The sequence below is a fragment of the Zootermopsis nevadensis genome, unplaced genomic scaffold (assembly GCF_977971745.1).
Source record: "Zootermopsis nevadensis isolate Lab colony 2312 unplaced genomic scaffold, Znev_1.0 Znev_ptg000010l, whole genome shotgun sequence".
NCBI lineage: Eukaryota > Metazoa > Arthropoda > Insecta > Blattodea > Termopsidae > Zootermopsis > Zootermopsis nevadensis.
Window position 1 is genome coordinate 18706453 of NW_028259142.1, and position 27323 is coordinate 18733775.

The 27323-nt window shown below is 36.8% G+C and overlaps 3 protein-coding genes across 6 annotated transcripts in view; 2 read left to right on the forward strand and 1 right to left on the reverse strand.

The window, feature by feature from the left end:
* The window catches only part of Clk (circadian locomoter output cycles kaput protein Clock), a 38217-nt gene that overhangs the window by 5171 nt on the left and 5723 nt on the right, over positions 1-27323 (forward strand). The window contains exons 8-17 of the mRNA XM_022059139.2: positions 240-324; positions 419-550; positions 1223-1329; positions 2533-2680; positions 4599-4780; positions 4987-5150; positions 5381-5587; positions 6352-6753; positions 8083-13315; positions 15393-15638. Coding sequence (XP_021914831.1) covers positions 240-324; positions 419-550; positions 1223-1329; positions 2533-2680; positions 4599-4780; positions 4987-5150; positions 5381-5587; positions 6352-6753; positions 8083-8199 — 1544 coding nt within the window. The 3' untranslated portion in view covers positions 8200-13315; positions 15393-15638. The remainder of the gene's footprint in view (positions 1-239; positions 325-418; positions 551-1222; positions 1330-2532; positions 2681-4598; positions 4781-4986; positions 5151-5380; positions 5588-6351; positions 6754-8082; positions 13316-15392; positions 15639-27323) is intronic.
* Hn (phenylalanine hydroxylase) lies at positions 11376-26666 on the reverse strand. 4 transcript variants are annotated; one of them, XM_087346705.1, is made up of 8 exons: positions 26397-26666; positions 20509-20634; positions 19977-20148; positions 17914-18076; positions 16535-16731; positions 15364-15626; positions 12470-12699; positions 11376-12167 (listed from the first exon to the last, which is right to left on the reverse strand). In XM_087346705.1, exons 1-8 carry the CDS (start codon positions 26430-26432, stop codon positions 12011-12013), a joined length of 1344 nt encoding a protein of 447 aa, XP_087202831.1. In that variant the 5' UTR covers positions 26433-26666; the 3' UTR covers positions 11376-12010. The 4 variants fall into 4 exon arrangements, with proteins under 4 accessions (XP_087202831.1, XP_021914838.1, XP_021914837.1 ...); XM_022059146.2 differs by having other exon boundaries at positions 19977-20151; positions 26397-26664; XM_022059145.2 differs by lacking the exon at positions 26397-26666 and adding an exon at positions 21541-22211.
* Positions 15515-27323, forward strand: part of Klp54D (Kinesin-like protein at 54D) — a 112148-nt gene continuing 100339 nt past the window's right edge. The window contains exon 1 of the mRNA XM_087346700.1: positions 15515-15638. The gene's annotated coding sequence lies outside the window, so the exon portion shown is untranslated. The remainder of the gene's footprint in view (positions 15639-27323) is intronic.

Consider the following 27323-nt stretch of genomic DNA (forward strand, 5'->3'; position numbering starts at 1 on the left):
TAACACCGTGGAGCAGATTCCTGCTTAAGAAGGTATTGGTCACAACTGGTCAGGAATAAGAAGTCTCTTTACCATGTTGGCAAGTGCCTGGTGCTGGACCCTGTTCCTGAGCAGCTGAATCTAGTCCGCACCCTCATTCTCAATTTCTTGGAAGAAATCAACTGTTTTCAGTTACTGATGGGTATTAAATATAATAGTTCCTGTCCATTGGTGTTGTAACAGAGAGTGATTGGTTTTAGGTTCTGATGTGGAAACTCCCGAAGTGGATAACTTTGTTTCTAATAGCAACAGTTTTAGCAGTTTCTCTTGTGAAGCAGATTCTCGGTATGTATGTGACATTAGAATGTTAAATTAGTTTTCAAAGTGTTAGTTTTCTTGAAACTACTTCTCCCATTTTAGAATATGGTATTTCTTTTAGGTTGGTATTTGTGGGTACAGGCAGACTTCACCTGCCCTTGTTGATAAGTGAAATGTCAGTAGTTGACTCGACAAAAAGTGAATTTACTTCACGACATAGTCTGGAATGGAAGTTCCTGTTTCTGGACCACAGGTATGAAAGTTTTAGGACATTCTCTCTTTTTTACTGCTTGTTTATAAGACAGAAATGAAATGGCTGCGTTGAATGGAGGAAACATATTTTCCAAATATGTACTTTGTTACTTCTGACTTTGCTTGATGTTCATGTATTGTAAATACATGTCTGTTGTTAGGAGGGTTATAGCATCCGAGATTCCACGCTGCACGTGGAAATAATTTTTCATTTCACTTTGTTAAATATTCATGATAGTTAAAAATATTTCAGTAAAGTAGTAGAAATTAATGATTTATGTATTTTATATCTAGTTAACTAATTAACTGTTCCAGTTCCATTGAGCAGTCATTCCTGAGGAATGAAAAATACATTCAGCTAGCCAATAAATTCCCAACCTTTTATGGTACTCAAAGGCTAATTACTGTTTTAACGAGAGACTATCATTTCTTCGGTTTCTGAGTAAGCTTCTCAAGAAGGACTCTGCTTTATTGTGTTATTATAGTTTAGTTGGTTACAGTCTGTACTATTAGAAATTATGCAAAGAGATGGTTTACCAAGTTGTGTAATTATTTGTTTATAATTTTTTACCGAACTCGCCATATAGGCACGCATTTGAAGGAAATTATGTATCATAGGTGCCCTGCTACTTGTTTTTTGGGAAGGTATTTTATCAAAACAATTCTTTTGTAGAGCTCCACCGATTATTGGTTATCTGCCTTTTGAAGTTCTTGGAACATCTGGATATGATTATTATCATGTAGATGACCTGGAGAAAGTGGTCACATGTCATGAAGCCTGTAAGTACTGAACTCATAGCTAACAGATTTTCTCCGCTTTACACTATTTGCAAATTGAGTAGTAGACAAAGTAGTGAGCACTTACAAAATAAAGGCTTAAAGACATACCTGCTTTAGAAAATGTCGTCGCATATTTTATTTGCAGTATAGCTTTCCTTAATTAGAAGCTGAATTATATTTAAGAACTTCTGTAAAGTAGGTATAAGAAAGAGTAAGTTGGATATGACAATGTTTTCTTTGGACATTGCTCATTTTCTGGATCAGAAAGTTGTATGATGTTTCTGAGGTTGGCTGTGTCTCTTATGTGGACGGTACCTGTTCTGTGAGAACTGTTGGATAATAGCTGTTCGTAGTCCTCCTCTTATGTGCCTCTTTGTCTAGCAGTACGGTCCAGCTGTATCCAATGGTTCCTACAGTGTCAGTAGTCTTTTCCTTTACCTGAAGACAGTATCTGACATTGTACATCTTTCTGAACTAAACTATGTTCAAAGAAAATATTACCTTGACAATATACATACAATGATTGTAGCAGTATTGCTATTCTTTTTTGTCATAATTGCACAAAGTGTATAGTGCAAAAATGTAACCAGAAGGATTACTTACGAATTTAATGGCATACTCCAATTGGTAGGTTTTACATTTGTGAATGAAAATACCAAAAGTATAGTAGCCTGTAGAAGATATTCATCTAAAGAAGAATGACTGGTGCAAGTGAAACACCATTTTCAATTTATGTTTTAAAGTGTAATGAGTTTTAGTTACATTTAAAAGGTGTGGCCCCATAGGAATTTAAATGTGTAAAATGTAAAAATGAACGGGGTTTTATCAAAATAACTTGTAAATTACAGGGAATGAAAACTAGTGTTTACATAAGAACCTTGTATTATGATAATAAAACGCTGGAGACATAATGAACTGAGAGGGTTGCATAATTAGTAGTATATTTAAAACACTGATGATGGTAGTTGTTGCTGAATTGCATCTGTAAGGTACACATGTATCATAGACTATTAAGTCATTGAAATGTAGATCGTGTGGTAAATACATTCAGTTTAGACACCACAGAAGAATGCATTAAATATGGTTATGGTTAATTGAAGAAATGTGGGTGTCATTTTTGATGTAAGTAGTAGGTGGTCTGTAGGAGATGAGGTAAAATGAATTGTCCTAATTCAGGAAAAAGTTGATGACCTTCACTTTCAGTGATGCAGAAGGGAGAGGGGACGTCTTGCCATTATCGGTTCCTTACAAAGGGCCAGCAGTGGATCTGGTTGCAGACAAGATTCTACATCACATACCATCAATGGAATTCCAAACCCGAATTTATTGTGTGTACACATCGAGTTGTTAGGTAGGGTTGTTTGTGAAAGTGAAGTGTGCATGATGTTGGTATGTTTTTGCTGTGCTGTGTACTATATTTATTCACTCTTTAGTGGTTTCTGACTTATAGAGTATAATTAATTATCTGCTAATGTTATAAACTCTTAAACCTGAAAAACTTGGTACAGTCATTGTGACATAATGCAATACAATCGAACTTGGAACAGACAGTATTAATTGCATCAACACATTTGTTATGTTTCTTAATTTCTCACCATGTTTCCTGAATTTGAGTGCAGATTCTTGAAAATTATTTACTCTCTCAAATCCCGGTCTTTACACATAAAATGTTATTCTGCTTCAAATTTTCGTTTATACGCATTACATGAAATATTGGGGGTTCAGCTGAGTTGATCTTTTCTGAATGAGTCTGCCATTTTCACGACTTAAATATGGTTTCAAGACCATGCAGTTTGTCACTTAAAGAAAGGTACCAAGGAATTAAAGCTAAAATAACTTTTAAATGTCCTCTGCATGAAGTGGATGAAGTAATTGTTCTGTAGAAAACTGTGGAGGGTCATGTGTTCATCAGTATTTATATTGAAAACTTCTCAGTGAATTTTGAAATTTTTTTGTTGTGTTTGCAGTACAATTTGCTGATTTTCATTCATATGGTAACCCTTAGTATACCACCCTATTTCCTTAATGTCCATTATAATTTTATCCTCCCATTTATGCCTATGTATTCCAACCGGTCTGTTCGTTTTGTGTTTCCGAACCAAAACTTTTTATGCAGGAAGATGGCTGTCTTCGGGGTAGTCTCTAAAGCATTGGTAAACTTCAACCAGACTACATGGCGCAACAACCCAGAAGACAGTCATCTTCAGACTCACTGCTGTGAAAACTTCAAATCCTACTTTTATGCATTTCTTATGTTTAATACTTGCTAAGTTCCTAACTCTGTCTCACTTTCCCTCATTTGATCATTCTGATAATTGGTGAAGAGTACAAAGTATGAAGCTACTCATCATGCGGTTTCCTGTAGCATTATGTTCTTTTATCCTTCTTGAGTCCAAATTTTCTCCTCAGCACTGTGTTCTCAAACGTCCTTAATGTAGGTTTTTCTGTCATTGGGGAACCAAATTTCACACTTGTACAAAACAGGAGGTAATATTTCAGTTCTGTATGTTTTAATCTTTACATTTTTAGGTAGCAGAATAAAAGCTGAGAACTGTATAAAACATAACTATAGACATTGTTAAGATTTACAAATTCTGTTTGAAACATTTTTAACAAATTCTGTATTTAAGGAGACACAAAGGAAGATGTGTTCTGAGGTGGACTTCACAATAGTAGATTTATGAACGTAGGGTCAGTGTGATATGCAAAGTCACAAAGAACATGCCTGGAAAATATGTGTGTTCCAAATTAGAGTAAACCTTTTCACTCTTGTCAGGATGTATAACACAGCAGAACTTACCTATTATATAACAGACTTGTAATGAAATTTCTACTTTTAATCATATATTTATTAAATGGATCTTTGGAAAATGTGATCTGAGGTGCGCAGCAGATTGTACTGTAACTGGATAGGGTCTTTTGAACAAGGGTTCTATAAATGTGGGAAATTTCTTGACAGCTGAGCAACTGTCAACTTTTCAGAGCATATTCTGTAATATGTAGTTTGTTATTTATGGACATCGTTGTTACATATTATTTCTGTAAGACATCTTTTTGTGCCATGCATTTGCCTTTGTTTTATTTTCCATTTTTACTATTTCTAGTGTCGTCATATTAAAATCTTTGTGGACTTTCTTATGTAGAGAGTAATCTTTGGTTTTAATGTCATGGTTAAAATTCATATTTTGTGACAACAGAAATTACTGTTTTAAAATTAGTTTTTGTTCTGTTTGCTTCTGTGTACTCACGTTTTTGTATGGGGCTGTCAGCTATGCGGACGTGATGAAGCAATTGCAAAAGGCACCAGAAGATGCATCAGAACCAAGGAGCCAAGATAACAGTCAGGACAACACGATTAGTGGACAGTCACCTTATACCAAGCATCAACGGTCATCAAAACAAGCATCTCAAAGTGGTCTTGCTTCGAGTCCATGGTCATCCAAGTCATCAGGTGTGTCAGAATCGTACATATAGTATATGGAAATTTGTCATTGTAAGCATTATCAAATGCCATCGGAATGAGAGTGGAAAGCGCTCTCTGAAGTCTGTGCAGCAAGGCCTGTAATTTCATAACATTGCATGTGATATGACTCAGTATTTAGAATTGTTTACATTATATTTATAAATTGTGAGTGATGTATGTTTGCATTGAAACAGCTGGTAAAATATCACGGTTAGCAGAAGTATGTTCTCCACAAGATGGAAATGGAGCCAAAGCACAAACACAACACTCAGTTCATCATGGCGCTGGGTCAGATTCTACTTCCATATCTGCGGACTCCCCAAACTCTCGCCATTCCCAGCTCACACAGCACAGTACAGTGAGTAAAATGTGCAATATGAATATTTTTATGCGTGTTGTTCTGTTTATTCTAGAGCTCTTTGGTTTCTACACTGTGATCTCAGAAAGTATTTATGGTAGGAAGATTATTCCGAGATGTTATTCATGGTCTTTTAACATCCATATAGTATTTTGTTATGTTTTGCATGTACTTAACAGTATGTTCTGTTTTATATTACTGATCTTGCAGAGGAGTGTGCATTGTTTCAGCAATCAAGAACTAGTGTGGTGGCACCTGTTCTTAACAAGCCTGTACTGACAGCGAGTCAGTCACAGCAGGTGGGGCCGCCTACTGCTCAAAGAACGTTTTTGGCTCCACAGCCGCAGTATGTGGCAGTTCCAGTTCCTGTCCAGCCTGTACTTGCAGCTGCAGGCTTTCCAGGAGCTATTGTAACATCTCTTCCACCTCCATCTGAGGTTTGTCTTTTGTGCTCTTACCAATTAATCTGCTGATATCCAAGACTTAATTTTTTTATGGGTCCTACACTTTCTCTGTTATAATGTTTAAATATATTTCTTCATCATCTATTGATGTTTATACCAGAGTGGATCATCTTATGACAGAATCTCAATTTTTCTGTTTTCTTCCTTTAGTGTTCCTTTTATATGCGTCTTTTCTTTTTGTGCTCAGTATTGGTCTTTCCATCATATCAAAATAAGAGACTGGGAGATGGAGACATAATGGGAGGTTAATATAAAAATGTATCTTGGGGAAATGGTGCAGACTGAGTTCATTTCTCTCAGGGTAGGGCCCTTATGGTAATGAATGTTCAGGTGCAATAAAAGTGTGAATTTCTTGATCATCTAACTGATCTTGACTTTTCAAGGAAGACCATAAACCATTGGTGTACTTTCTAAAATGATTGTACTTTCAGGTCTTGTCTAGAATTTTATGCCTGTTGTATATGTCTTAGTACTCTGTAGAAAGTTCTGTGCATCATGATTTCAACAGCCATTTAATTTGCAGGTAAAGGTTTTGACCTGCCACCCTTACACAACAGAATGTATTCGCATAATTTACTGGATTTTTGCCACATGTAAAAATATTTTTCAGAAAATGCCAGTAAATCACAGAGCTGTAATTTTTGTGTTAGTATTCATGAAATGAGGTGGTTATAGTTCAGGTGATGTGTCGTCATGCAGATCGTGCTTTTTATTTCTTTGTCTGCTTATTGCTGTAGCTTGTTGGTCAGCCTGTTGTGTTAACATCATCACAGAGTCAGATCCAGGAGCAGCTGCAGAGGAAGCATGAAGAATTACAGCGGCTCATAGTGCAGCAGCAAGAGGAACTGCAGCGAGTGTCAGAGCAGCTTCTTATGGCTCGGTATGGGCTGTTGCCACCAGTTCAGTTCAATGTGACTCTGCCTTATACAGTAGCTGCAGGTCCAGCAATCAGCAGCATCACATCCACACTCGGTTCTACGCATCAGCATTATCAAATACAGCCAGGGACATCCGTTTCAGTACCTGTTACCACTGTGTTGTCAGAAATGTCAGTGCAAGAACACTCTTCCCCGGCAGTTACCAGTGTTGCCTCTCATCCTCCTGTCCAAACCACGTCTATTATGATAGAATCACACCAGGTAAAGTGAATTGGTTTCTTTTAAATAAAACTTACATTTTTTTCTCTTACCCGTAATGGGAACTTCATTATAGCAAGCAGAATAATTGATAGTCGATTTATTAACATTGCATGCACAGAAAATGTTACATAAAACTGGTGATTTTTTTCTGGCACCTTCATTATAGCAAGTGATTCCTAATTAGGTTAATAACTTGTTGCATTAACTGTATTTGCAGTTATGTTTCTGAAGCTGTCTCCCCATGATAAACACTTCAGAAAAATAAATATTGCACTTCCTGCATTTATTATTCTTTGTAACTTGTTCTGTATTGGGATATTTGTAGTTAAAAGTAGACGGATTTGAAGATTACATATTATAATCACTTTTTAATATTGGAAGTACCCACTAAGAATGAGCACTTTTCCAGTTTCTGTAAATTCATGTTGTGTTGGTGTTGCATTGTAACAAAATTAAAGTTGATTGAAACCAAAATGAGTAATTCCAAATAAGAATATGCACATGTGCAGGAAATTAAAAATAAATTAGTTGTAGACAGTGACCTTAATCCAAGGGTAAATAACTGAAATATATTTCCACATAGTCCCCACAAGAAATAAGATACTTGTGATGCATAGAATGAGCTTTCATATCCCTTCTGAAGAAAAGTAAATGTACTGATGTATCAGTCATAATTTTTGTGCTGTCATTAGTTCTCATTAGTTTTAAATCCTAGCCTTCCAGATGTTGCATCCTATGTTACCAGGGCTGAAGCAACATCTGGAAACCAAAAAATGATGACCCTGCTGTTTCCACATGAAACAGTGGTTGGAAGAATAGGCCATTGACTTCTGTTAGATGTGGATTGAAAATCTTATCCTGCAGTATTATGTCTCAGTCTTCATGGGGACTCTGTAGATAAGTAGTTAACAGGTTATAATAATGTATTGTAATATCCACATTAAGCCACGGTGGTCTAGCGGTTAGAACGCTGGCCTTGTAATCCTGGGGTCTCAGGTTCGATTCCCGGCGGTGCCCGAATTTATAACTTGTGTTGGGCAAGGCCGTGGTCTAGGCAACACGGAGTTTTTCTCCGGGGGCTTCCCCGGTTTCTCCGTGGCATCCCAACAATTACTCCGTTCACACACAGAAGAAGGCAATGGCAAACCACTTCTGGATCATCTGCCAAGAACATATATGAACAGGTCCCAGTCCCAGAAAAGGATGGAAGGATCCTGTTCATATGGACCTGTCGTCAGACAGAACAATAAAAAAAAATATATCCACATTGAATACAAAGTGAATTACTTTGATATTCCTTTTAATGTTCCTTTCTGACAACTCCTTTAGGTTAACTTTGAAGCACATACTGCAACAGAAGAAGTGATTCCCTTCCAACTATCACAGCAGCAAGCTCAGTTGCTGTTTGCTTCACCCAATTCAACAGAACAGCACAACCAGTGGTGAAGTGGTCAGTGAATCCTCGTAGGACTTGTTTCTGGCAGATTTGCAATTTCAGAGTGTCAGTTTATCATAGTGCTGGAGTCTACTTAAATGATGTGAGATTGTATGGAACTGTAAGTTTAGCAGAGTTTGGATTGCTAGCACAGTTATGATGACCTGTTTTCATTGCTTGCTGTCGATTATGAAGAGGTATGTGTGTGCAGGACTACTACAGTTTTTCATAATTGTACCCAGTGTTATGTTTTGTTGTGGTTGAACATTTAGCACTCCTGCTTTGTGATTGGAAGGTCCTGAATATAATTCTTGACATGGAGGTGGGTTATGCTGATTGAGGTTTTTCATGACTTTCCTCAGTCCCTCCAGGTATATGCTGGGGTAGTATCTTATAACAGATCGTGACTGCTTGTTTCCACAGTTCTTATAATGCATTGTTTTCCATTCATCCCAACATTTGATGCTTTATTACGAGTATAGTTTTAAGAATGTCAGATAACTCAAGAACCAGGTAATGCTTAATATTTGGGAGGTCCTGGGTTTGATTTTCAGCTCAGCTTGTTTTGTATTGAGTTATCTCATTCTTAATTATTAATATTATAATTTCATTGTACCACAACTTATTTTGTATGTGTGTGTGGTACCAAAGAATGCTTGAAAACTAATATGCTTATATGAGAAAGTGACTTTGCAAGTGCATTGTGAGTGCACAGAGTGATTGTATTACACTTTCTACTAAGTCACACCATGAACTCTGAGACAAGCAGTAGATCACAGCGCTACTTTGGGTGGATAGACTCATCATTACAAAAGTACAAATTATTTTTAACGATTTAAGTTGCTCGTACTATGTGGTGACAGTGTGTTATGTGAAAAATGTTGACAGAATGTACAATTATTACAAATTAAGTATACACTTTTAAAAAAGTATTTTCAAAATACTAATTGTTATCAATTGAAACAAATTGAAGATTGTTAATCTAAGTTGGGAAGTGATTAATCTAAGATGACACTGCTAGGAACTTCCACGAGACATGAACTAATCCTGGAATGTCAGTTGGCTGTGGATGCTTCAGCCATGACCAACATATCAAGATCTTATTCTTATGGAATTGGTTACACTGTATTAAAAAAATTATCAGTGTTCCACCATTCCTGACTGAAACATTGAATCTGAGAAGCCATTATGTATTTTAAATGAGAAGCCTTACAGTTTCAGACAAGTTCCTTTATCACTTTTGTGTCAGAACTCTTACTCAAGTCATATTAACATACATGTATAAAACTAAAAGTAAATGTAACTTGCAGTAGATGCAGGGAATTCTTCTCAAGCGGTCAGCCATGTAAGTATGGATTTAAAATCCAACCCAGGTGATGGAGGCAGATGCAGTCTGGGAAACACTGGGCTGTAATGGCATACTTATGTGGTTAATTGTCCAAGAAAACTTTATTGCATCCGGTCATTCCATTAATGTTAGCATGACTTGTAATTTAAAACAATTTTAACAGTGTATGCTTCATTAGTAATAACGCTTATTTTGCTGGCAGAAAGTGCACATGTTTAGGAAGATAATAGAATTTTAGTCGATTATTTTTCTAACAGCAGTATCATGAAGAGAAGTGTTGCTGTGTATAAACTATCAGGATGACAAACTTTATGTACATTGGTGTTCTTGTGAAATTATCCTGATTTGTTATGTGTACTTATTCTTTTCCTTATGATGTACATTGTTTTTCTGTATCTCGAAACTTGGAAGTTTGTTGCAACTTGATTCTGTTGCATTGTATAAGTATGTTTATTATGTTGCTGTATAGTTGTTAAGAATTTATTTGATGTTGTGGTTACCTGAAGTAGCACAGGTGGGCTGATCTTGTTAGTTTCCATTATTCAGACATTTTAAAACTCTTTGTACTATTAAACCATATTTTTTAATGTTGGGGCTTGAAGTTAAATATTCATCATGACTAATTTTTCCTGAAAGAACACTCCAGAATATCTTTTTGTAATAAAGCATACATGTTCATTTTTAGTGATAATACATAATATGCTGATTAAATATGGAAGTAATGATTGTTGTGAAAAATGTTAAAGGGGAAGGAGATGGGCAAGCACGTAGTACACGTGAGGGAAGTGATATTTGAATATAAGCGTTTGGTAGAAAAACTCTTTTTGGGAGACTGATTCATAGATTGGAGGTTAATATTAGAATTTTTGGAGAATAGGGTGTAAAGGGGGCTGGATTCCAGTGGTGTTCAAGAAAGGCTTTGTGGATATGATGATGAAACTTTGACTCTTATGAAAGCAACACACTTCTTGATGAGCTGAGGAAGTCTCTAACTTTTGAAGGAAAAACTGTGCTGAATCATTACAAATTTGACAGTAGAAATGTTATGAGATTAGTCCAGTTTGTGCTTTTGCAATGGATGTATGGTTTTAAGATTAGTAAATGTTGGCTGTTATAATTATTATGGTTTTATACTTTCCTATGTGGCTGATCCCATATTATCTAACATGATGATCACAATGCAATGATACACCAGAACTGGAAGATTTGTAGTAAGAGTACAACATATGAAGCTATTCAGTGCTTTTACATTTGATGCAGGTATTGCTGTTTAAAGAAAAATATAACAGCAGTATGATAAAATTAAAACTGAATGTCTGTTTCAGTGATTTGGATGCAAATAATTTTGAAATTTGTGTTTCATGATTTTGTGTACCTCACTAGTCTTGGTGTTTATTTATTACAGATTCAAAGCGAAAAGCAAAGTAAATCACACTGTTTGCACAGATATTTTTCTTCCTGTGCTTCATTCAGTATGATGGCTTCACAATGGGAGCCAAATTCTATGATGATCAGTTGTGATTTTCTATGAAATCATCCCTCCTCAGGGTAAATAGAACAACAGAGAAGAATATCTGTGGTGGCACAAAGGTTGTTTCACACATATTTTAAAAAGTTGATTAATTAAATAAGAGATTTTATTTTGTTAGATGGATATATACTCAAGGTGTATACTATGATCTGGGAAGAATTTTCAGCAATTAGATGACTTCTGTTATAGAGAAAATGAAACATATTAAAGACTGTATGTGATAACACATGTTGTCTGTGGTTGTGAATGTTCTACTGTACTGTAGGGAAAGTTTTGGAGACATCATTGATATCTGTTGCTAACAAAAGTACAGCTAGTGTATTTATTTACAAATAATGTACAAGATAACACGAAACATAAATATCTCTACAAATAGTCCCTTAAAGCGTTCTTCGAACTGACTATAAACTATTTCTTGTCATGCGTATTTTTATTGAAAGGTTTCTTACTAAACACCTTACCATTTTATGTCAGTAGTTTTCCACAATTATAAAATAAAAATATTGATATGTGTAAACACCTTAATGTTCATATTGTTGTTATTTGCATCTCAGTATGGTGTTTCTCACTATTTACAGCGAAGAATATTATCAGTTGAAATTACCCCTTAATGCTTTACACAAGACAAATAAATGGCAAAATTATTAATTCTAGCTGCGCATAGTAATGCTTTGAAGAAAATTGATCACAGCTTTAGGTGGTAGTTTAAAATACACCCAAAAATTATTGGAATTTACTGTTGTCATTATCTTTCTTGGAGAGATATGGAACATTTTTCTTAACACAACAGGCAGACATCCACCATAATGAGTCACACTATATTCTAATGGCAGACATCTGCAAAGTGAACATGAAAGGGTCAAAATGCATGAAAGAAGATGTTTGTAATCTTGTCCAAAATTAATGTGTTTGTGTTGTTTCCACAACTTCACATATGAACTCATCACAATTTGTGCAGAGCATCAAGCAAGATCTGTATTTCTTGGTTTATATTCTCCACCAGTCCTTCAATTTGAGGCTTAGAATCCAGTAGTTCAATGCTCTGGGTATAGGGGTTGTAGCGGACTCCAAAGTGACGTGGGATTTTGTGAGAATATTTTCTGAAAGTAAAATATGTAATATATTGTATTTGTTGTAGATATTTAAGTTCATATTTTCATGACTATAAGCTAGGATAGTTCTGCCAGTAAAGTTACTGAATGACCAGGTTTCATTTCCTGACTTTGGTGGGGTGAGATATTTATTTTTGCTACAATAAATACTGGTGGTGTTATTATTTCATACACAAATCCAACGTAAGTAATGTATCTGATCACTTTATTGTGAGTTATACTATTCTGGCCATATTACTAAGAGGTATTGTAGTTTTTAAGCATTATAGAAAAGCAAATAATTTGCTTACATCATCTTCTCTTTGGAATCCTCAAAGCTCTCAGCTACAAAGTACACAGGCTGGTATTCAGTGATTGGATACTGCTGAACTGCTGTTTTGAAAGGTTCAAATGGTCTCAGCTCAGGTTTTCCACTCAGACTATACTGTAGCTCACCAAATGAAGAGAGTAGACCAGCTCCAAATGCTTTGAGTTGTCCATCCTGTCTGCATAGACCAAACTCTACTGTAAACCAGAAGCACTGCAATAGAACGAAACAGTTTTAATGCACATAAATTCAGGGTAAAATTTAGGGTATATCAGGCTTGAAAGGCTTCTTGACATTAAAAAAGAGCTATCTTAATATGAAGGAAAATGTAAACAAATGTTACTTTTTAAATGAGTATAGTCACTGGCAAAGGATGCAGTGAACTATTAATAACTAACCACAAAGGCAATTAAGGGCTTTAAACATAATATACTTTTGAGGTTATAAGCTGTACCTCATTTAGCATATTTGTAAATATGGTATTGCATTGGATATTACATTTCATTATTTCCTCTTGATTAGATGCAAGATGGCTGAAATACAGGTAACTTCATGTATCAGAGTTAGGTTATAGTTACTCTGCACTAATTGTTCATTCTTGTTTCTCACATAGTTGCAATAATTAGTTACAGATGGCAGCAGTAGAGAAACATGCTTTCAAGAACAAATGACTGGTGCAAATACATGCAAGTGTAGTGTATGTGAATACATTGATAAGAGTGGTGCAACATGCAGGCATGTGCCCCCTTTTTAAACATAAGTCAGTGAGAATGTGTTTTGTGAATTACCTATGCAAATTCTGTGTTATGCTTTACCATATGGATGCAAGGTAAGTAATACTAGTAACTTGTTCATTTTGTTAATATCATATATTTGCTTACCCAGCAACTGCCTGGCATATTAAATGACATTCTATATAGTATTATTTATGAATTCAGCAAGATTTTTTAACTGTACTTTCCTCTCTGCAAATAAAAGCAAAGTTTTAAAATTTGTAAATAGCTAATCTTTGTATACAGTTTTGTTTAAATAGTATCTTATTCTTTCACTGTTGGCAGAGAAAACCTTCTAAGTTGTATAAAGTTTATAATTGCACAATAGAGTGGCCATTATTATGATTTTTGATTGTTTCCTTATTATGTTTTTAATGTCTAGTCTCTGAAATGTCAACCCCAATCTGTGCCATTCTAACTTCCTACATTATGCCTATTTCAGGCTTTGCTATAATTTCATAATCTGTAACTTTTATTTGAAACATTTTGTGATGCAGTTTCCATTAAAGTAGGAACATTATCAGAACATGACGAATGTGCTTATGATATCATTGCTTCAAAATGAAGTTGATACACCTGTAGTAACAATTACATTTAAATATATTAAATTTGGGGTTCCCGTTGTGGTAAAGATTTTGATGTTGGTAATTTAGGTCGATGCTGTTTATTCTAGTAGTTCGTTATTGCAGTTTTGTTCCCCTACCTACAAGTCCACAAGACATTACTACCCAGTAGACTGACACAGTCAATCTGTTACACACAAGGTGGTATGTTTCAAGATGATTATGACCAATGTTCTATCCTCTGTAACTATATCGAATAATTAGCGCGCGAGAAATTCTATCGTGGTTTAATACCAGGGGGAAATTTTAGCTGGTGAATAGCCCTACCTCAAAAATTTCTGAAGATCACTCGTAGGCAAAATTTGGTCATCACGACAAACCTTATTTAAGCGCTCTTTTTGTTATAAATTACTAATTATATTCCTTTTTCTAAAGAATGTGATGTAATTAAATGAAGGATGAAGTGTATAAAGTGCATTGAAGATGGAAACTATAAACTCGAAATTTTCGACTCAATAGAGTTGTAAACCGCGCCACGTTGCAGCAGACGTGGACCCCCCCCCCCCAAAAAAAAAAAAAGAAAAAAAAAGACGACGACGACGGTAATTTCTCATTCTTGGAAGGGTTACCAAAAATTGTGCAGAGAAGGGTTCTAACATTTGCTTGTCAACTGATCCGTTACTTCGAAGGATGACACTGCTAGCGCCATTCTATTAATACAATTGAATCAACGTGGCGACATTGAAGTCGCGAGTTCCGCCTCACTGCAGGAAAACAAATGTTACCGGGACATGTTGCTACTTACGTGTTTTAGAAGAAATGTAAATTTGAAAACAACAAAATTTTAATTTCCTGAAACTGAGACAGGATGATATGAGTTTTGTTATACTATTCTACAATCCCAGCCTCGCGTAAGTAACCATAATAAATCGTATACCTAACCTAGCGTAAAGTAATATAACTATAGGCGAAAGTCAATGTCTCGAAATTTAAACTGAAGTCTCGTACGTAATCTAACGACTGGTACATCCAAATATTGCGTTGCTGTACTTAAGCCACCTCCCAGTATATTCAAATGGAGCGCGTCACCCGCGCAATAGAACAAAGGTCACGTATTGTCCAATACCTATATTAGTGTGACATACAGACCTCGACGGAAAAGTAATGCAAGAGACAAGGTTGCATTTTACTGCATTCAGAAGACAGCCACTAATTACAAGGAAAATAATTTTTTACTGTTTACAATGTGATATCAGTGTTGCGGATAGTTTTGCAAGAGTGAGTTTTAATAAGAAATAATAAGAGACTGCAAAAAATTGCATAAGACGTTCACAATTTACCTTCTTTATCAAATGTTATTTAGGGAACTGAAGTCAACGACAGTCATGTTATAACTTTGCTTCAACAACTTGACCGTGAAGGTACAGTAGAACACTTGCATGCAAAACAGTCATAAATAACTTGTCACTGTATTGTAAAGATACACCCAAAATGTCACAGTATGTAACATACAATCTCGGATTTATTGCAGTTTTACTAACCGTGGCAAGTTTCTCTATATATTCATCAGGTGCTCCAAGGGAAGCCAGTCCAATCTCTTGTGAAAACTGTGCAAATGCAGGGTCAGCAAACAATGGAGCATGCCCAAGCAACTCATGACACACATCAGGTTCTGGAGTGTATAGTGGACAACTTGAGTGGCGGATGTACTGTGTGGAGTGGAACACACGGAATGCCAGTCCTGCCAGGAAGTCCCGGGATGACAGAAGTCCTGCCACTGGGCGCAGTGTGAATCCTGTACAGTCTGCAAGAAATGGTGAGTACTATACTCTCACAGCAAATAGAAAGTGTAATCAGAAATTTGTTTGGGAAGTTATGGGAGGTGTAAGGTACACATCATGTCTCCTTTTGAGAATTTTTTAGTATGGAGTATGAGATGTTATGGAAGTTATTATTTTAAAGCCTCTGTTGATTTCTTGGCATTGAGACCATCTAATTTTGTGTGGCCATTGTTGTCTTTGGCTTAAGTTATACCTTAGTCACGTCTTGTTGTGGCTTCCAGAATACCACTTTTTTGATGGGTAGCTGTGATAAAAATACAATAATATTTTAATAATATTAGGCATCTGTGTTTTAATGCCATGGACAGCAAAATATATTTCTTTCCCTTCTATATTTAAAATTTACTAGTATTTAAAATGACATTCTATTTTTTCCACTCATATGGCAAATTTTTCTTAAATTGGTGTTAATTATATTTGTTATCCTTTGTGATATCTTTGAAGACCTTGGTCTTGAAACTGAGACTTTTATGTGCATGTGACTTAATGAGACTTTTGGGTTGTTGTGTGTTGTTATTTCTTGTTTAGAGAATTTCTGAGCTGAGAAAACGTGATTGTTGATTGTGGAAGGACATTATTGATGTTGAAGTTTCTGGAGTGGGATATCATGTAAACCTTAATTTTCAACTTACGTTAATCTGTATGCACTGTAGATTTTTAAAATTGCTGATTTTTTTAGACACATTTTGCATTATAAGAAACTTAGTGACTCTCTGTGTATGCATGAAAGTGTGTTGTTTTACTGTAATATCTTTGATGAAACATGGAAATGGATGTGAGAAAGATATTTGGGGGAATAAACAAATTAAAATCACCACAGAAGTAAAAGAACTCATATGCCACAGGTTTAAATTATAAGTGGATCTTGTACCTTTGAGGAAGTTTGACACTTCCTCTAGCTGGGGGATGTTATCTTCTCGGTAGCCACAGTTTTCTATAAGCAGGGGGAACACATGGTTGTATTCCTTACAGGCATGAGTAGGGTAGAGTTTTGTGAGCTCTCGGAATACTGATCCCCATGTTGCTACCTCTTCCTCTGTGTAGTCAACCTGCGGTAGGGGTTGCCCACTGTTCACAGATAAAACAACATGGTATTTCACATCAAAAAGTAATACAAAATATAAGGAGGAAAGTCATAAAGCAAGTTTATTAAGTCTGAAGTGCTTCACTGATTCTTAAATATGGGTAGTACATTATTGTACAACTTATAAACTAATTTTCTGTGTAGACCCTATGGAGGCTGACAGACTGCTTGTTCCCAAATCATCGCCATCATCTATTTAGAGTGTGCTGTTAAAAGTAAACGGTTAAGTTTGTTTATAGTGTTTAATTTTAATTAAGCACCTCACGATGAACTTGTGTGGAGAGAGAAGCTATAGCTCCATACATTCTTAACCTTAATACTATTTGGAGGTTAATGGTCAGCTTCAGGCCACAGCCATTTTACCTCAGGGAAGAGCCCTGAGTACCCATTGGACAGGAGACTGGGCAGCCACAGAGCCAGTCTGGTTGTGGCGGCAAAGAGAAAAGACTCTCCCTGCCAGGAATTGAAGGCTCGTTGTCCAGTCCACAGCATAGTTACTGTACTGTTTCAGCTCGTGTTGCCTTTCACATCTGTTTCAATGCTTGAAACAGATGGAGGCCACAATAAGCATTTTATTGAACCAGTGCTGTGTTCCAAGAGGAAAAGGCTGAAATTGACCTTAATCTATAGTGAAATTGGGGGGAAATGACAAATATATGAAGTTACACAAATTTGTGGTGACAGGGTTTTGTTTTTAATCAAAATATTTAAAGAAGAATGGGAAGCAATTACAGGTGATCAATTATTTAGTTATTAGACAACTTCAAGAAGTGATTTAAATATGGAAAGGAATATTTTAAAAGTGGAAAAATTGTAATTAATTTATGCTTTCATAGTAAGTAGATGAATGGGTGATTTTGACTGAAAATCCGAATGTGAAAGAAGTGCTGACAGACGTCATTATTGAGGGAAATCTGAAAAGGAACATATTTCTTCATATCTTTCAGAATGGGTTTTGGACAGATCTGAATTTTTGAAAACTACTGCACATTTTATGATCCATAAAAAAATATTTAAATCTTCAGTTGGATAGTCTTGGGTTCCCAATATATGCTTTTAAGCTGTGATGTGTGTAGACAAGGGAGCAATTTTATCTTTATTTGATTTCATTGTTTACTTAACGTACTTATAAATGTGTATTTGTGTGTAACTAGTTATATACTTACTGCTTATAATTGTAGGCAATATCTGCGAAGTATTTTCTTCGGGATCTGTACACAGGATCTGTGAATCCTGGATGATCTGCATCAAGCTCAGATCCGTAAGACAGAATTTGATTTGCAAACTTATCAAGGTCTCGTATACGACGAGGAAACCATGGAACAGTATCTGAAAGAATAGTACATGCTAGCTTTAGTTCTGTTTTGATTTTTCAAACGTTTTTTCATAAGAGCTGTTTTGTTGGGTGGAAAGGAATTTGACATGATTGTTATTTAAATGTATATAACAGTTTTTATGTTATGGAGATGGCGGCTTAAAATTACAAATCTGATAGATGAGAGTGGCCAAGGAAAACTGTTTCTGCTGTCCTAATTGTTTTCTCAAGAAATTTGTGTTATGTGCTGAAGAAAAAAGTAGAAAATAATGTACCATTATCGACTCCAAATGATTTCTGTTTGATTGGTTTTTAGTTTATTAATTGTTTTCTTCAGCTGCATAAGTTGTGTGGGGTGTTAGGATGATTGTGAATGAAATGGGAATATGTGAAAGAAAGCAAACCTGCTTTATATTCAGAAGGATATGGATTCAGTTCTATACTTTGAGGTTAGCTATCCCTGGTGTTTTTTCTCAGTTCCTTCTGCCAGATTCTGGGATAATATGTTAAATATGCCACATCCCTCCCACTTCATCATTCACAATCTTATTTCCATTTGATGCTATGTAGCTTATGTAGCTAAAAAGTGTAAGTAAAGCCGTCCCACTACACGCCATGTAGGTCGTTTGGGGGTAGTGGAGGTATAACTCCTACTCTTTCTTGACCTCAGCACTAGATGGGGATGAGTGGTCAGCATCACACCCCGGCCGTGCTTTACACTCGGGGAAAGGATCCCGGTACCCATCGGATAGGAAGCTAGATGGCCCTCAGAGCCGGTCTGGACGCAGAGGCTAGAGGAAAAATCCTCTGCCCCCGTCGGGGATCGAACCCCGGTCGTCCAGCCCGTAGCTAGTCACTATACTGACTGAGCTATCCCTCTTAAATTAACTAAGAAAAGGATAATTTTGTGAAAATATTTACTATATCTGGCCTATATTTGATATAAAAATAAGTTATTTTAGAAAAGGATGTCATAACACAGTTAAATTATGCTGAAAGCTGAAGTATGCTTTATCTTTTTTGGCACATATTCAAGAGATATTTATATTTTTAGATACATACTAGAGATTCACAAGTAAATATCACATCGGCCAGTAATTAATAAATTTATGAAAATATCCGCCATGACTTGTGTCTGAACTTAAACTCACTACGGACATTTCTTTCAGAGATTTTCTTTATCATGACCATTTTAGTTCCTTCAAATTTAGAAAATATAATTTTACAGGTAAAACACATATCAGATGTTAATTTAGTGAAGAATATTCTAAAGTAAAACAATTACCTAACAAACACGTAGACATCTTCACCACTGCTGGGCTTTAAGAGATGCACAGCATTACCGCACAGTATATTTGTTAAAATTGTTAACATCGTTGTTCATCTCATGCTCTTCTAAACCACTACAAATAAAGTTTCCAGATGTTGGATAGTCTGGAAGGGGGCTGCCTCCTCAAGGCTTGCAGACAAATTTCCCACCACACATTTATCTGCCAGAGGGACAATGTTACTACTTATTTATACTCACTCTAACTGGGCATTACGTTCGCCAATGACATTTACTCAAAACCACTCCTCCATATTTGGTAAAATGAAAGTATCATGTAAACACATGGGGGTGTTTATGTATGGCTCCATTTATTCTTAACCTTGGCACTGAATGTAGGTGAGAGGTCAGCTTTATGCCCCTATCCTAGGGTAGTGGAATAAGTGGTTAAGTTCAAGACAGTACGTACATGGAAGACAGGATCCTTAAAAGGACATACCTAAGTTCCAAAAGGAAAAGATACACAGGCCTATGCCTAAGTTTCCAATGAACGTGAACTGATTTCAAAGAAACTTAAGAAACTGTAGTAACACCAGAACTAGTCTTCTCATCCAAACATTGCGATGTAAAGTATTTTGACGACTCACCTCTGTTGTCCTTGTGGTTGCGTGAGATGATATTGAAATATGAAGAATTTTCACGGAGAGTCTCGATAGCGATGCCTAATTCGTTTGATGGAGCACAGTCCACCATAAACTCATATCTGTTTGGAAACCGTACCGATGGCCTTGATTCAATGTGTAACAGATTCACCCCATGCTTCTGAAGAACACAGAAATCCAACTTGATGTCACTTTATTATGAATCTTGACAAGTTTTAACTGTCAACTAACTTAAACCTTTTATAGTTGTCGAGACATTTGCGTTGCATCTCATTTTTCCGCACGCATTATCTCTACTGTGTGAACCTTAATGTGAAAAACATTCTGTTGTATGAAATGAGAGCTATACTTTCCATTCAGGATTGCCATAAGATTTCAATGGGAATATTACTCCCCACTTTATATTACAGTGAATAAAAGTAAGATGGTCCGGAAAGGATAAAACTATTGCGCCCATATGGTTTGGGTGTTCCATCTACTTATGACTTTGAAAATCATAACTTTGACCATACTGTACCTCAAACAATTTGAGGGATTTAGCAAGTGCTCCAACAGCCTCCTCATTTGGTGAGAATATGAGACACGTGCTCTTAGTAGAATCTCGACCCTCTTTGATGTAGTTCCCACCGTCCATCAGGATGGGCTGTAAAAAAAAAGTGATTCACTTCAAGAGCTATTTAATAAAAACAATAAAACTTATTGCTTTATGCCAACTGTGGCTGTATTTCTTGTGAGAGTTTTAATTAAATCATTATTTTGTATTGTGCACAATTTCTTTATTTGTGTTTCATTAGGCGTTGCTGAGAATTTTAATACAGATGGCGGTATTCTGGGTTGTTGTGTCGTGTAGTCTGCAACGTTTTGGCGGGGCGTAATGTTTACATCCATCTTTAGAGCTGAAGACGGAGATAAAATGTCCTTCCAAAACGTTGGTACACAGTCAAAAGGCTACGTGGCGCAGGAACCCAGAAGATCATCATCTATTCTTACATCGCGGTGAAAATTTCACTTAGTAAAATCTCAGTACTTTAATTCGTGCTTCATGTAAAGGAGAGATTATGAACCACGGTGATTTCATTGAACAAATGCCAGTAAAAAGCTCCTGGTACCAAATACCGTTGATGTTCGTTGGGTAGCTTTAGAAATTAAACGTGTGGACTGACGGACGAAACCACATTTCACATACGATTCGTACAGAGAAACACGCATGTCTGACCACAGCCAAATAGATGGCAGTAACCAGTGCGAAACATGATATTAGACACAGTTGCATTGATGGATAATTTTAAGAGGCGTTTACTGTTAGAACTTTGCAGTTTCTGCCGGGAGCCCGGAAAATGACAGATGCCTTCCAATTTATAAGTGACCTTAACTGCATAATGATTGCCGTCGTATATTTTTGAATGTTTGTCCATGGTTTTTTCTGTATTATTGCAGTATCCGGGAAAAAACCGCCATTTCTAACATTAATTGTTTGGAGTTAAAAGAAGCCTGCTTATGCTATCGCATTACAGCATTGAAGCAACAATACAGTGATCAGAATACTTACATCTTTCACAGGAGAACTTGTCGGAACTGGAGAAACTTCTGATACGACCATGCTGGCAATACAGTTTACCTAAACAATGTCGCAGTAGCCTTGCTGGTTGTCTTTGTTACCCAGTTTTATATATTATCAGTACACTGCGTATAATGACGCATTTCTCTGTCATGGGCGTTCCAGTTCTCCCTACCACTTGTTTCTGTTTCATCAGTTTCTTGTCATTGGAAATGAGGGAAAATATTCTTCGGATGCTGATGGGCCTTTCCATTCTCCTCAGCTGCTAGGTTATCTCGTGTAACGATACGTGTGTATTACGTCAGATGTTTAAGCCACAGGCGAATTCCGGTTAATTGTGGTCGTTGTAGATGCCCTGGATTCATGGGTTTTGTCCATCGCCTGGTACTTTGAAAAAAAATGCATTTCGGAACGTGGATTTCGTTTCCGTCGTCAGGCGAAAAGGATGTGGGGAGTACGTACTCATTTTGGTCCGTTAGAATAAGCTATCCCCAGTCATCGGTGCCATGTAAATCGTCTTTTAATTAGAATTTGCGCGAAACTTTAATATCTGCCATACCGAATTATATTTATTGCAAAATCAGGGTTTAATAAATAATTTCTTCTGTTTACGTACACGATAGAGATTACAAATTTATGTTTATAAATATTTTCGCCTTACTGATACGTAGCCTTGGGAATCTGTGAATATCTATTCACAGAAATTGCGCTCGTCAGACTTCATAGTTGGCAAATATGTTGTTTTTGTTAATGGTACGCGTGTAATTGCTGCTACTACGCAAGTGTGTGTTATCACCCTTATGATTGATTTTCTATTTGATCTTGTAACCTTGTGTGTTACTTACACTGACATTGCGAAGCGGTGTAGAAATGGCTGCTATAATCTATGACTAGAAATACCATTAATTGACCTTAATGTTATCAGTGGTTTTCCTTTCAGGGTTTTGAAAAGTTTGCACCCTTCATTATCATTACAAAAAAAGGTTATCATTAAAGTTAACCTTGATACAGTATGTGTCTTTTGTTTTTGCGAAAATAAAATGTGACCGAAAACTGTATATACACACATTCAATGCGATTAAAAGTTTTTTCAAGAACTTTGTTCCATGGAATCGTTTTCTTAGTTTTTATGTGTGACTTAAAGTCGGTGGTGTCTTATCGACAGGGGGTGTTTGAGAATAGGGTAGTTAGAAGAGAATTTAAAATTAATAAAGTCAAAACAACAGTATGATAAAAACAAATACATGTCGAACTATACAATTTCTTCTCTTTCGGTAACAAAAATTTGGGGAAAGGTGGGTTTGGACTAAGAGTGCAGTCAGGGGTTGATAAGAATTGCATTAACAGTTTTATTCGGAAAAGACAAAAACTTTCTTTTTTCTATTGCTTTTTAATTAATTAACTTATTTATTTATTTATTTGCTGTGCACCTAGAAATATGAAGGGGCTGGGGGATTGAACCTTCTGGGGACGGCCCTGAGAGTCTGTGACTTTATAATTCTTCTGGCTCCAGACAACCAGTGGTGGAACTTTATGAACCTTTTGGTTTCCGTAAAGTCGATGAATTTCTGGATAAGGCCAGTAACTATCAGTTTTTCAATAAAAAGTCTATACCGTAGATATAATTGATCATGAAACAAAAACGATAGGAAAAGTCGATATTGCCACTGTTTCGTTTAGTAACTCGGATAGCTCAGTCAACAAGTTGGCCAGGCTTGGTGTTTGGTTCTGACAACTAACAGAAATACTTTTGTTTGTTCAGTTCCTCGTCTTGGCCTCCCCTACGCCCCAGGGGAGAAAATTATTCCACGGAAACTCGTTATTCACTCCAGCCTCTAATAATCATTGCCATTGCCACGCATTTCATTAGATGTGACAACGTGGATTTCTGCATAGTTTTATAAAACTTGGTAATTTCGTTTGGAACTCGCTAGGTAAGTGATCACCTCTGTAGATTTGTGTTTTGTACGATTCCCGGACTGAATCTCGTCACCCGGGATTTCTGATATGCCAGATGAGATTTTTCGTGGTTTTCTCAGTCTCGCCAAGCGATTGCCGGGTTACCGTCACTTATTTCTGATTACGTACTTACATTTCTTCACCTTCCATTATCAATCGACAAGATGCTGTTGTTAAATAACCCACAAACCAAGACTTGGTTCCTGTCTAGCGTAAACATTGAGTCTTCTCTTGGATTTGATTCGGGGATCTTAAATTCAAAAGCGAACACGCACTACAAGGGAATATTTGAGTCGCTACTGAGAAGTCTAGGCATTAGCCGGTTTAACTGACGACGTAAACGAATATGAACTGATTATTGTGTGTGGAAATATAATGTGTTTCTCTCTGTGGAACTGTTTTTACGCTGTTAAGAACATCATTTAGCAAGTGTCGGTAGGTGTTCGCGCTCAGCGTCAGCGAAGAACGCCTGTCTGTCCATCTATAGCTTTCTTTCCTATGAGGTAGGCAACCCGCATGCCCAGGGTAATAGTTGCGAATAGTTGGGAATCGTAGTCATTGCTGGAACTCATTCTTGCGCAACATTGACCTCGGATGGCTTTAGTGAAACATTGACGGACGTGATGTGGCCTGAGGAAGGACTTTGGAATGTCAGTGTCCTCCAAAGAGTAGGCCTACGAGTTTCCAGTCGTGTTTATTTACGTTCCATCATGTTCTTCCGTGACTGAGGTAACCGTCTCAGATATTGCTTCAGTTATAGGAGGGGATTAGGACAATTTTCGATCTAACTAAATACATGAAGATGCTTTGGTCTAAAAATACAAATAAAATGCGCTGTTTTTGTGCTCTCTGCTATCTGCTGTCTGATAAGAGATGATGGGGAAGGCTGCATGTTGCCACATTCGTTCTGTTGTGGTGGAAGGGAATGAGTTTGAGCTCCAGCTTCAACAAACAACCTGTATGTGAAGATGGCTGTCTTTAGATTATTGCGCCGTGTAGTCTGGTAGTAGTTTACCGACGTTTCAGAGATGCTTGCTACCTCCACCATCGCCCTGATATACCAGACTACACGGCGAGCACAACCCGGAAGACAGACATCTTCATACTCGTCGCCGCGAAAACCAGAACACTCAATTTAAGCGTAATCTTATTTTGAAACATGTCTGTTATTCAGATACGGACGGTTTTTCTTGGAAAACATTTTAATTTTTTGTACTATTTTTCTTAATTCTTGAGGAAAGGCTGGCTTGTGGTGTAATTAATGCCCGGTTATCTGTGCAGCTGCCCCCAAAGATCATGGTCGTGTTCGCTGTATCATCAACACTGCTGGATCCCATCCCGATCTGGTCTCACACACACACACACGCCTTCACACCTTTTTTTCATTTTCTGTGCGTTGTTACAACTGGAGACTGCGTAACATTGTCTAAAATGCTAGTCTTTTACTCTGAAGAGTTATTAGCTCCTCACCCAACCCCCAAACTGCTTATAAAATGGAATGTAGAATGCTAGGAAGAGATACGAAATGGACGGGAGACTCTGGCCCGCTGTGACTTCGAAACAGGGCACTTAGTTCCATCCGGCCCCCAGACTTAAAATGCACTTACCCACCCCCTGGTTAAGACACGACTTTGCTTGTAGCTTTAAGAGTATGTTTCAACAGTTCATTTTCGTTAATTTAAAGATTTGTTTTGCTCGGAAACGTAGAAATGTCTGTCTGATTACATTAATCTGATATTAATAAACGGATATGATGAAAGTATTTTCCAAAAAAATATAATCAGAAAGCGTTAAACGTATATTTGGACCTTAGCACGTGTTTTTTTTATTTCCAATGAATATTTATATTGATAAATGACAATCTAACATTTAATTGGTAGAGGTGAAATCGTTAGTGTTATGATATGTATTGTTGTCGATTCAGAATTTGAAACTTAACTTTAACAACAGTCTTGTAATTATTCCTGAAATTCACTGTGCAGTTAACGATGAAAAGATTTGTTATTTGTAATTATCCTTTTAGCTGAAGACTTGTAATAAATGTCGTAAGTGCATACATGAAAGCCTATTTCTACCCTTTCTATGCTGAATATTTATTCAAATCATCTTCTGTTGCCTTATTTCCATGGTAACACGCAATTTCAGTTTCAACATATCGGTGAACATTTATCTTTTTCTGTTCAAATATGTCGGTGGAAGTTTTTTTTACTGACATTCTGAAAAAGTAATTAAATTTTGACGAGATATCTAGTCTGTTCTGAAGGGTTCTGACGTTGGTATAATACAGTCTGAATTGAATTGGACTAAGTCTATCGTCTGATATTTAAAATTACACAACGTTTCGAGGATTGGATCTTTCCTCGTCTTCAGTGTGCTGAAGGACCAGTGATTGAGATTAGATAATTCTAACGGACACCACAGAGTAGATGCCTTTCCCCTTTACCACACCTGAAGACGAGGACAGATCCGGTCCTCGAAACACAACCCAACAATCAAGATATCGAATGCATATCATGGACAACATTAAATATAAAATGAAAGTTTATGGGATCTGAATATCTGTTTATCATAGATCATTATCAGAAGAGTTAGAACGCTGACCTTGTAATCCTGGGGGTCTCGGGTTCGATTCCCGGCGGTGCCCGAATTTATAACTTGTGTTGGGCAAGGCCGTTGTCTAGGCAACACGGAGTTTTCCTCCGGGGGCTTCCCCGGTTTCTCCGTGGCATCCCATTCACACACAGAAGAAGGCAATGGCAAACCACTTCTGGATCATCTGCCAAGAACGTATATGAACAGGTCCCAGTCCGAGAAAAGGATGGAAGGATCCTGTTCATATGGACCTGTCGTCAGACAGAACACTAATAATAATAATAAAAATAACCAACCTTATCTGGCGACGGTTCCCTGTCTGTCCTGAGCATCGTTGAACAGAAGCGCCTCTGTAGTGCTGTAGGATGCTGTGTGTTTTGTCCTTTGAAGCTGCTTCACTCCTCGCTTTTATCAAGCGTTCCACGCTTCCATTGTTTAAGGTCAGAGTAGCTCTGCACGAATCCAGAACAGAATATCTCGAGGTCAGCTGTAAAGATTCACAAAATGGTGATCCGTCGTGAAACAGAACATTATGTTGTCGCTTATGGACTGCAGAAACAGTCTAAATGACGTGACGTTCGCCATTAGGAGTAAACAGAACGAAGTTGTGAAATTGCCCTCTCCAAAATGTCTACGTGTTGTAATAATGCAAAGGGGTGTCCAGTCGTGTCTGTCGATTCTAGGACTGTGAAGTAGTTGCTTATTTCTTACGCCTGGAAATTAGTGGCATGTCCAGGAATTCATTTATGGGAAAATGTGGGATGGGGGGGAATCATTAACCAACTCCATAGGGACAGTTATTCCTTAAAAAGTTTATTGTTAATTATTTAATAACAAAAACTGCTTGCTTTATGGAACTTGAAAGTTAATTACCGTGTACACAAAATCCCATAATTGGATCATGCCCCGAATTAGTTGAATCCGATTCACACCTTCACTTTTTTTTAAAATATCAATTACATTGACACACTGCACATACAATTTAAAATAATTGCTTGTCTTTGCTTAATTAAATATTATAATACGATGTAATGTACTGAAACATCTGATATGTTGCGTTTATGTACACACAACGCTATGGATGAATGAACAATATTTTGTTTCAGTGCGTTATTAACATAAAGCAACGTATAAAAATTAAAATCATTACATATCTTTGCTGTTTAATACAGCGTTAACAGCGTTATCCTCATGCCAACGTTAGAAAGGACACGCATTTCCCT

Coding starts and splice junctions, on each gene's coding strand:
- Hn (XM_022059144.2), bottom strand. CDS start 21,591: ATGGTCGTATCAGAAGTTTCTCCAGTTCCGACAAGTTCTCCTGTGAAA. Junction 16,732..17,913: donor ATTGCCTACAATTATAAGCA/GTAAGTATATAA, acceptor ATCTGTGAACAG/TGGGCAACCCCTACCGCAGG. Junction 12,700..15,363: donor ATATAGAGAAACTTGCCACG/GTTAGTAAAACT, acceptor GTTCTATTGCAG/TGCTTCTGGTTTACAGTAGA.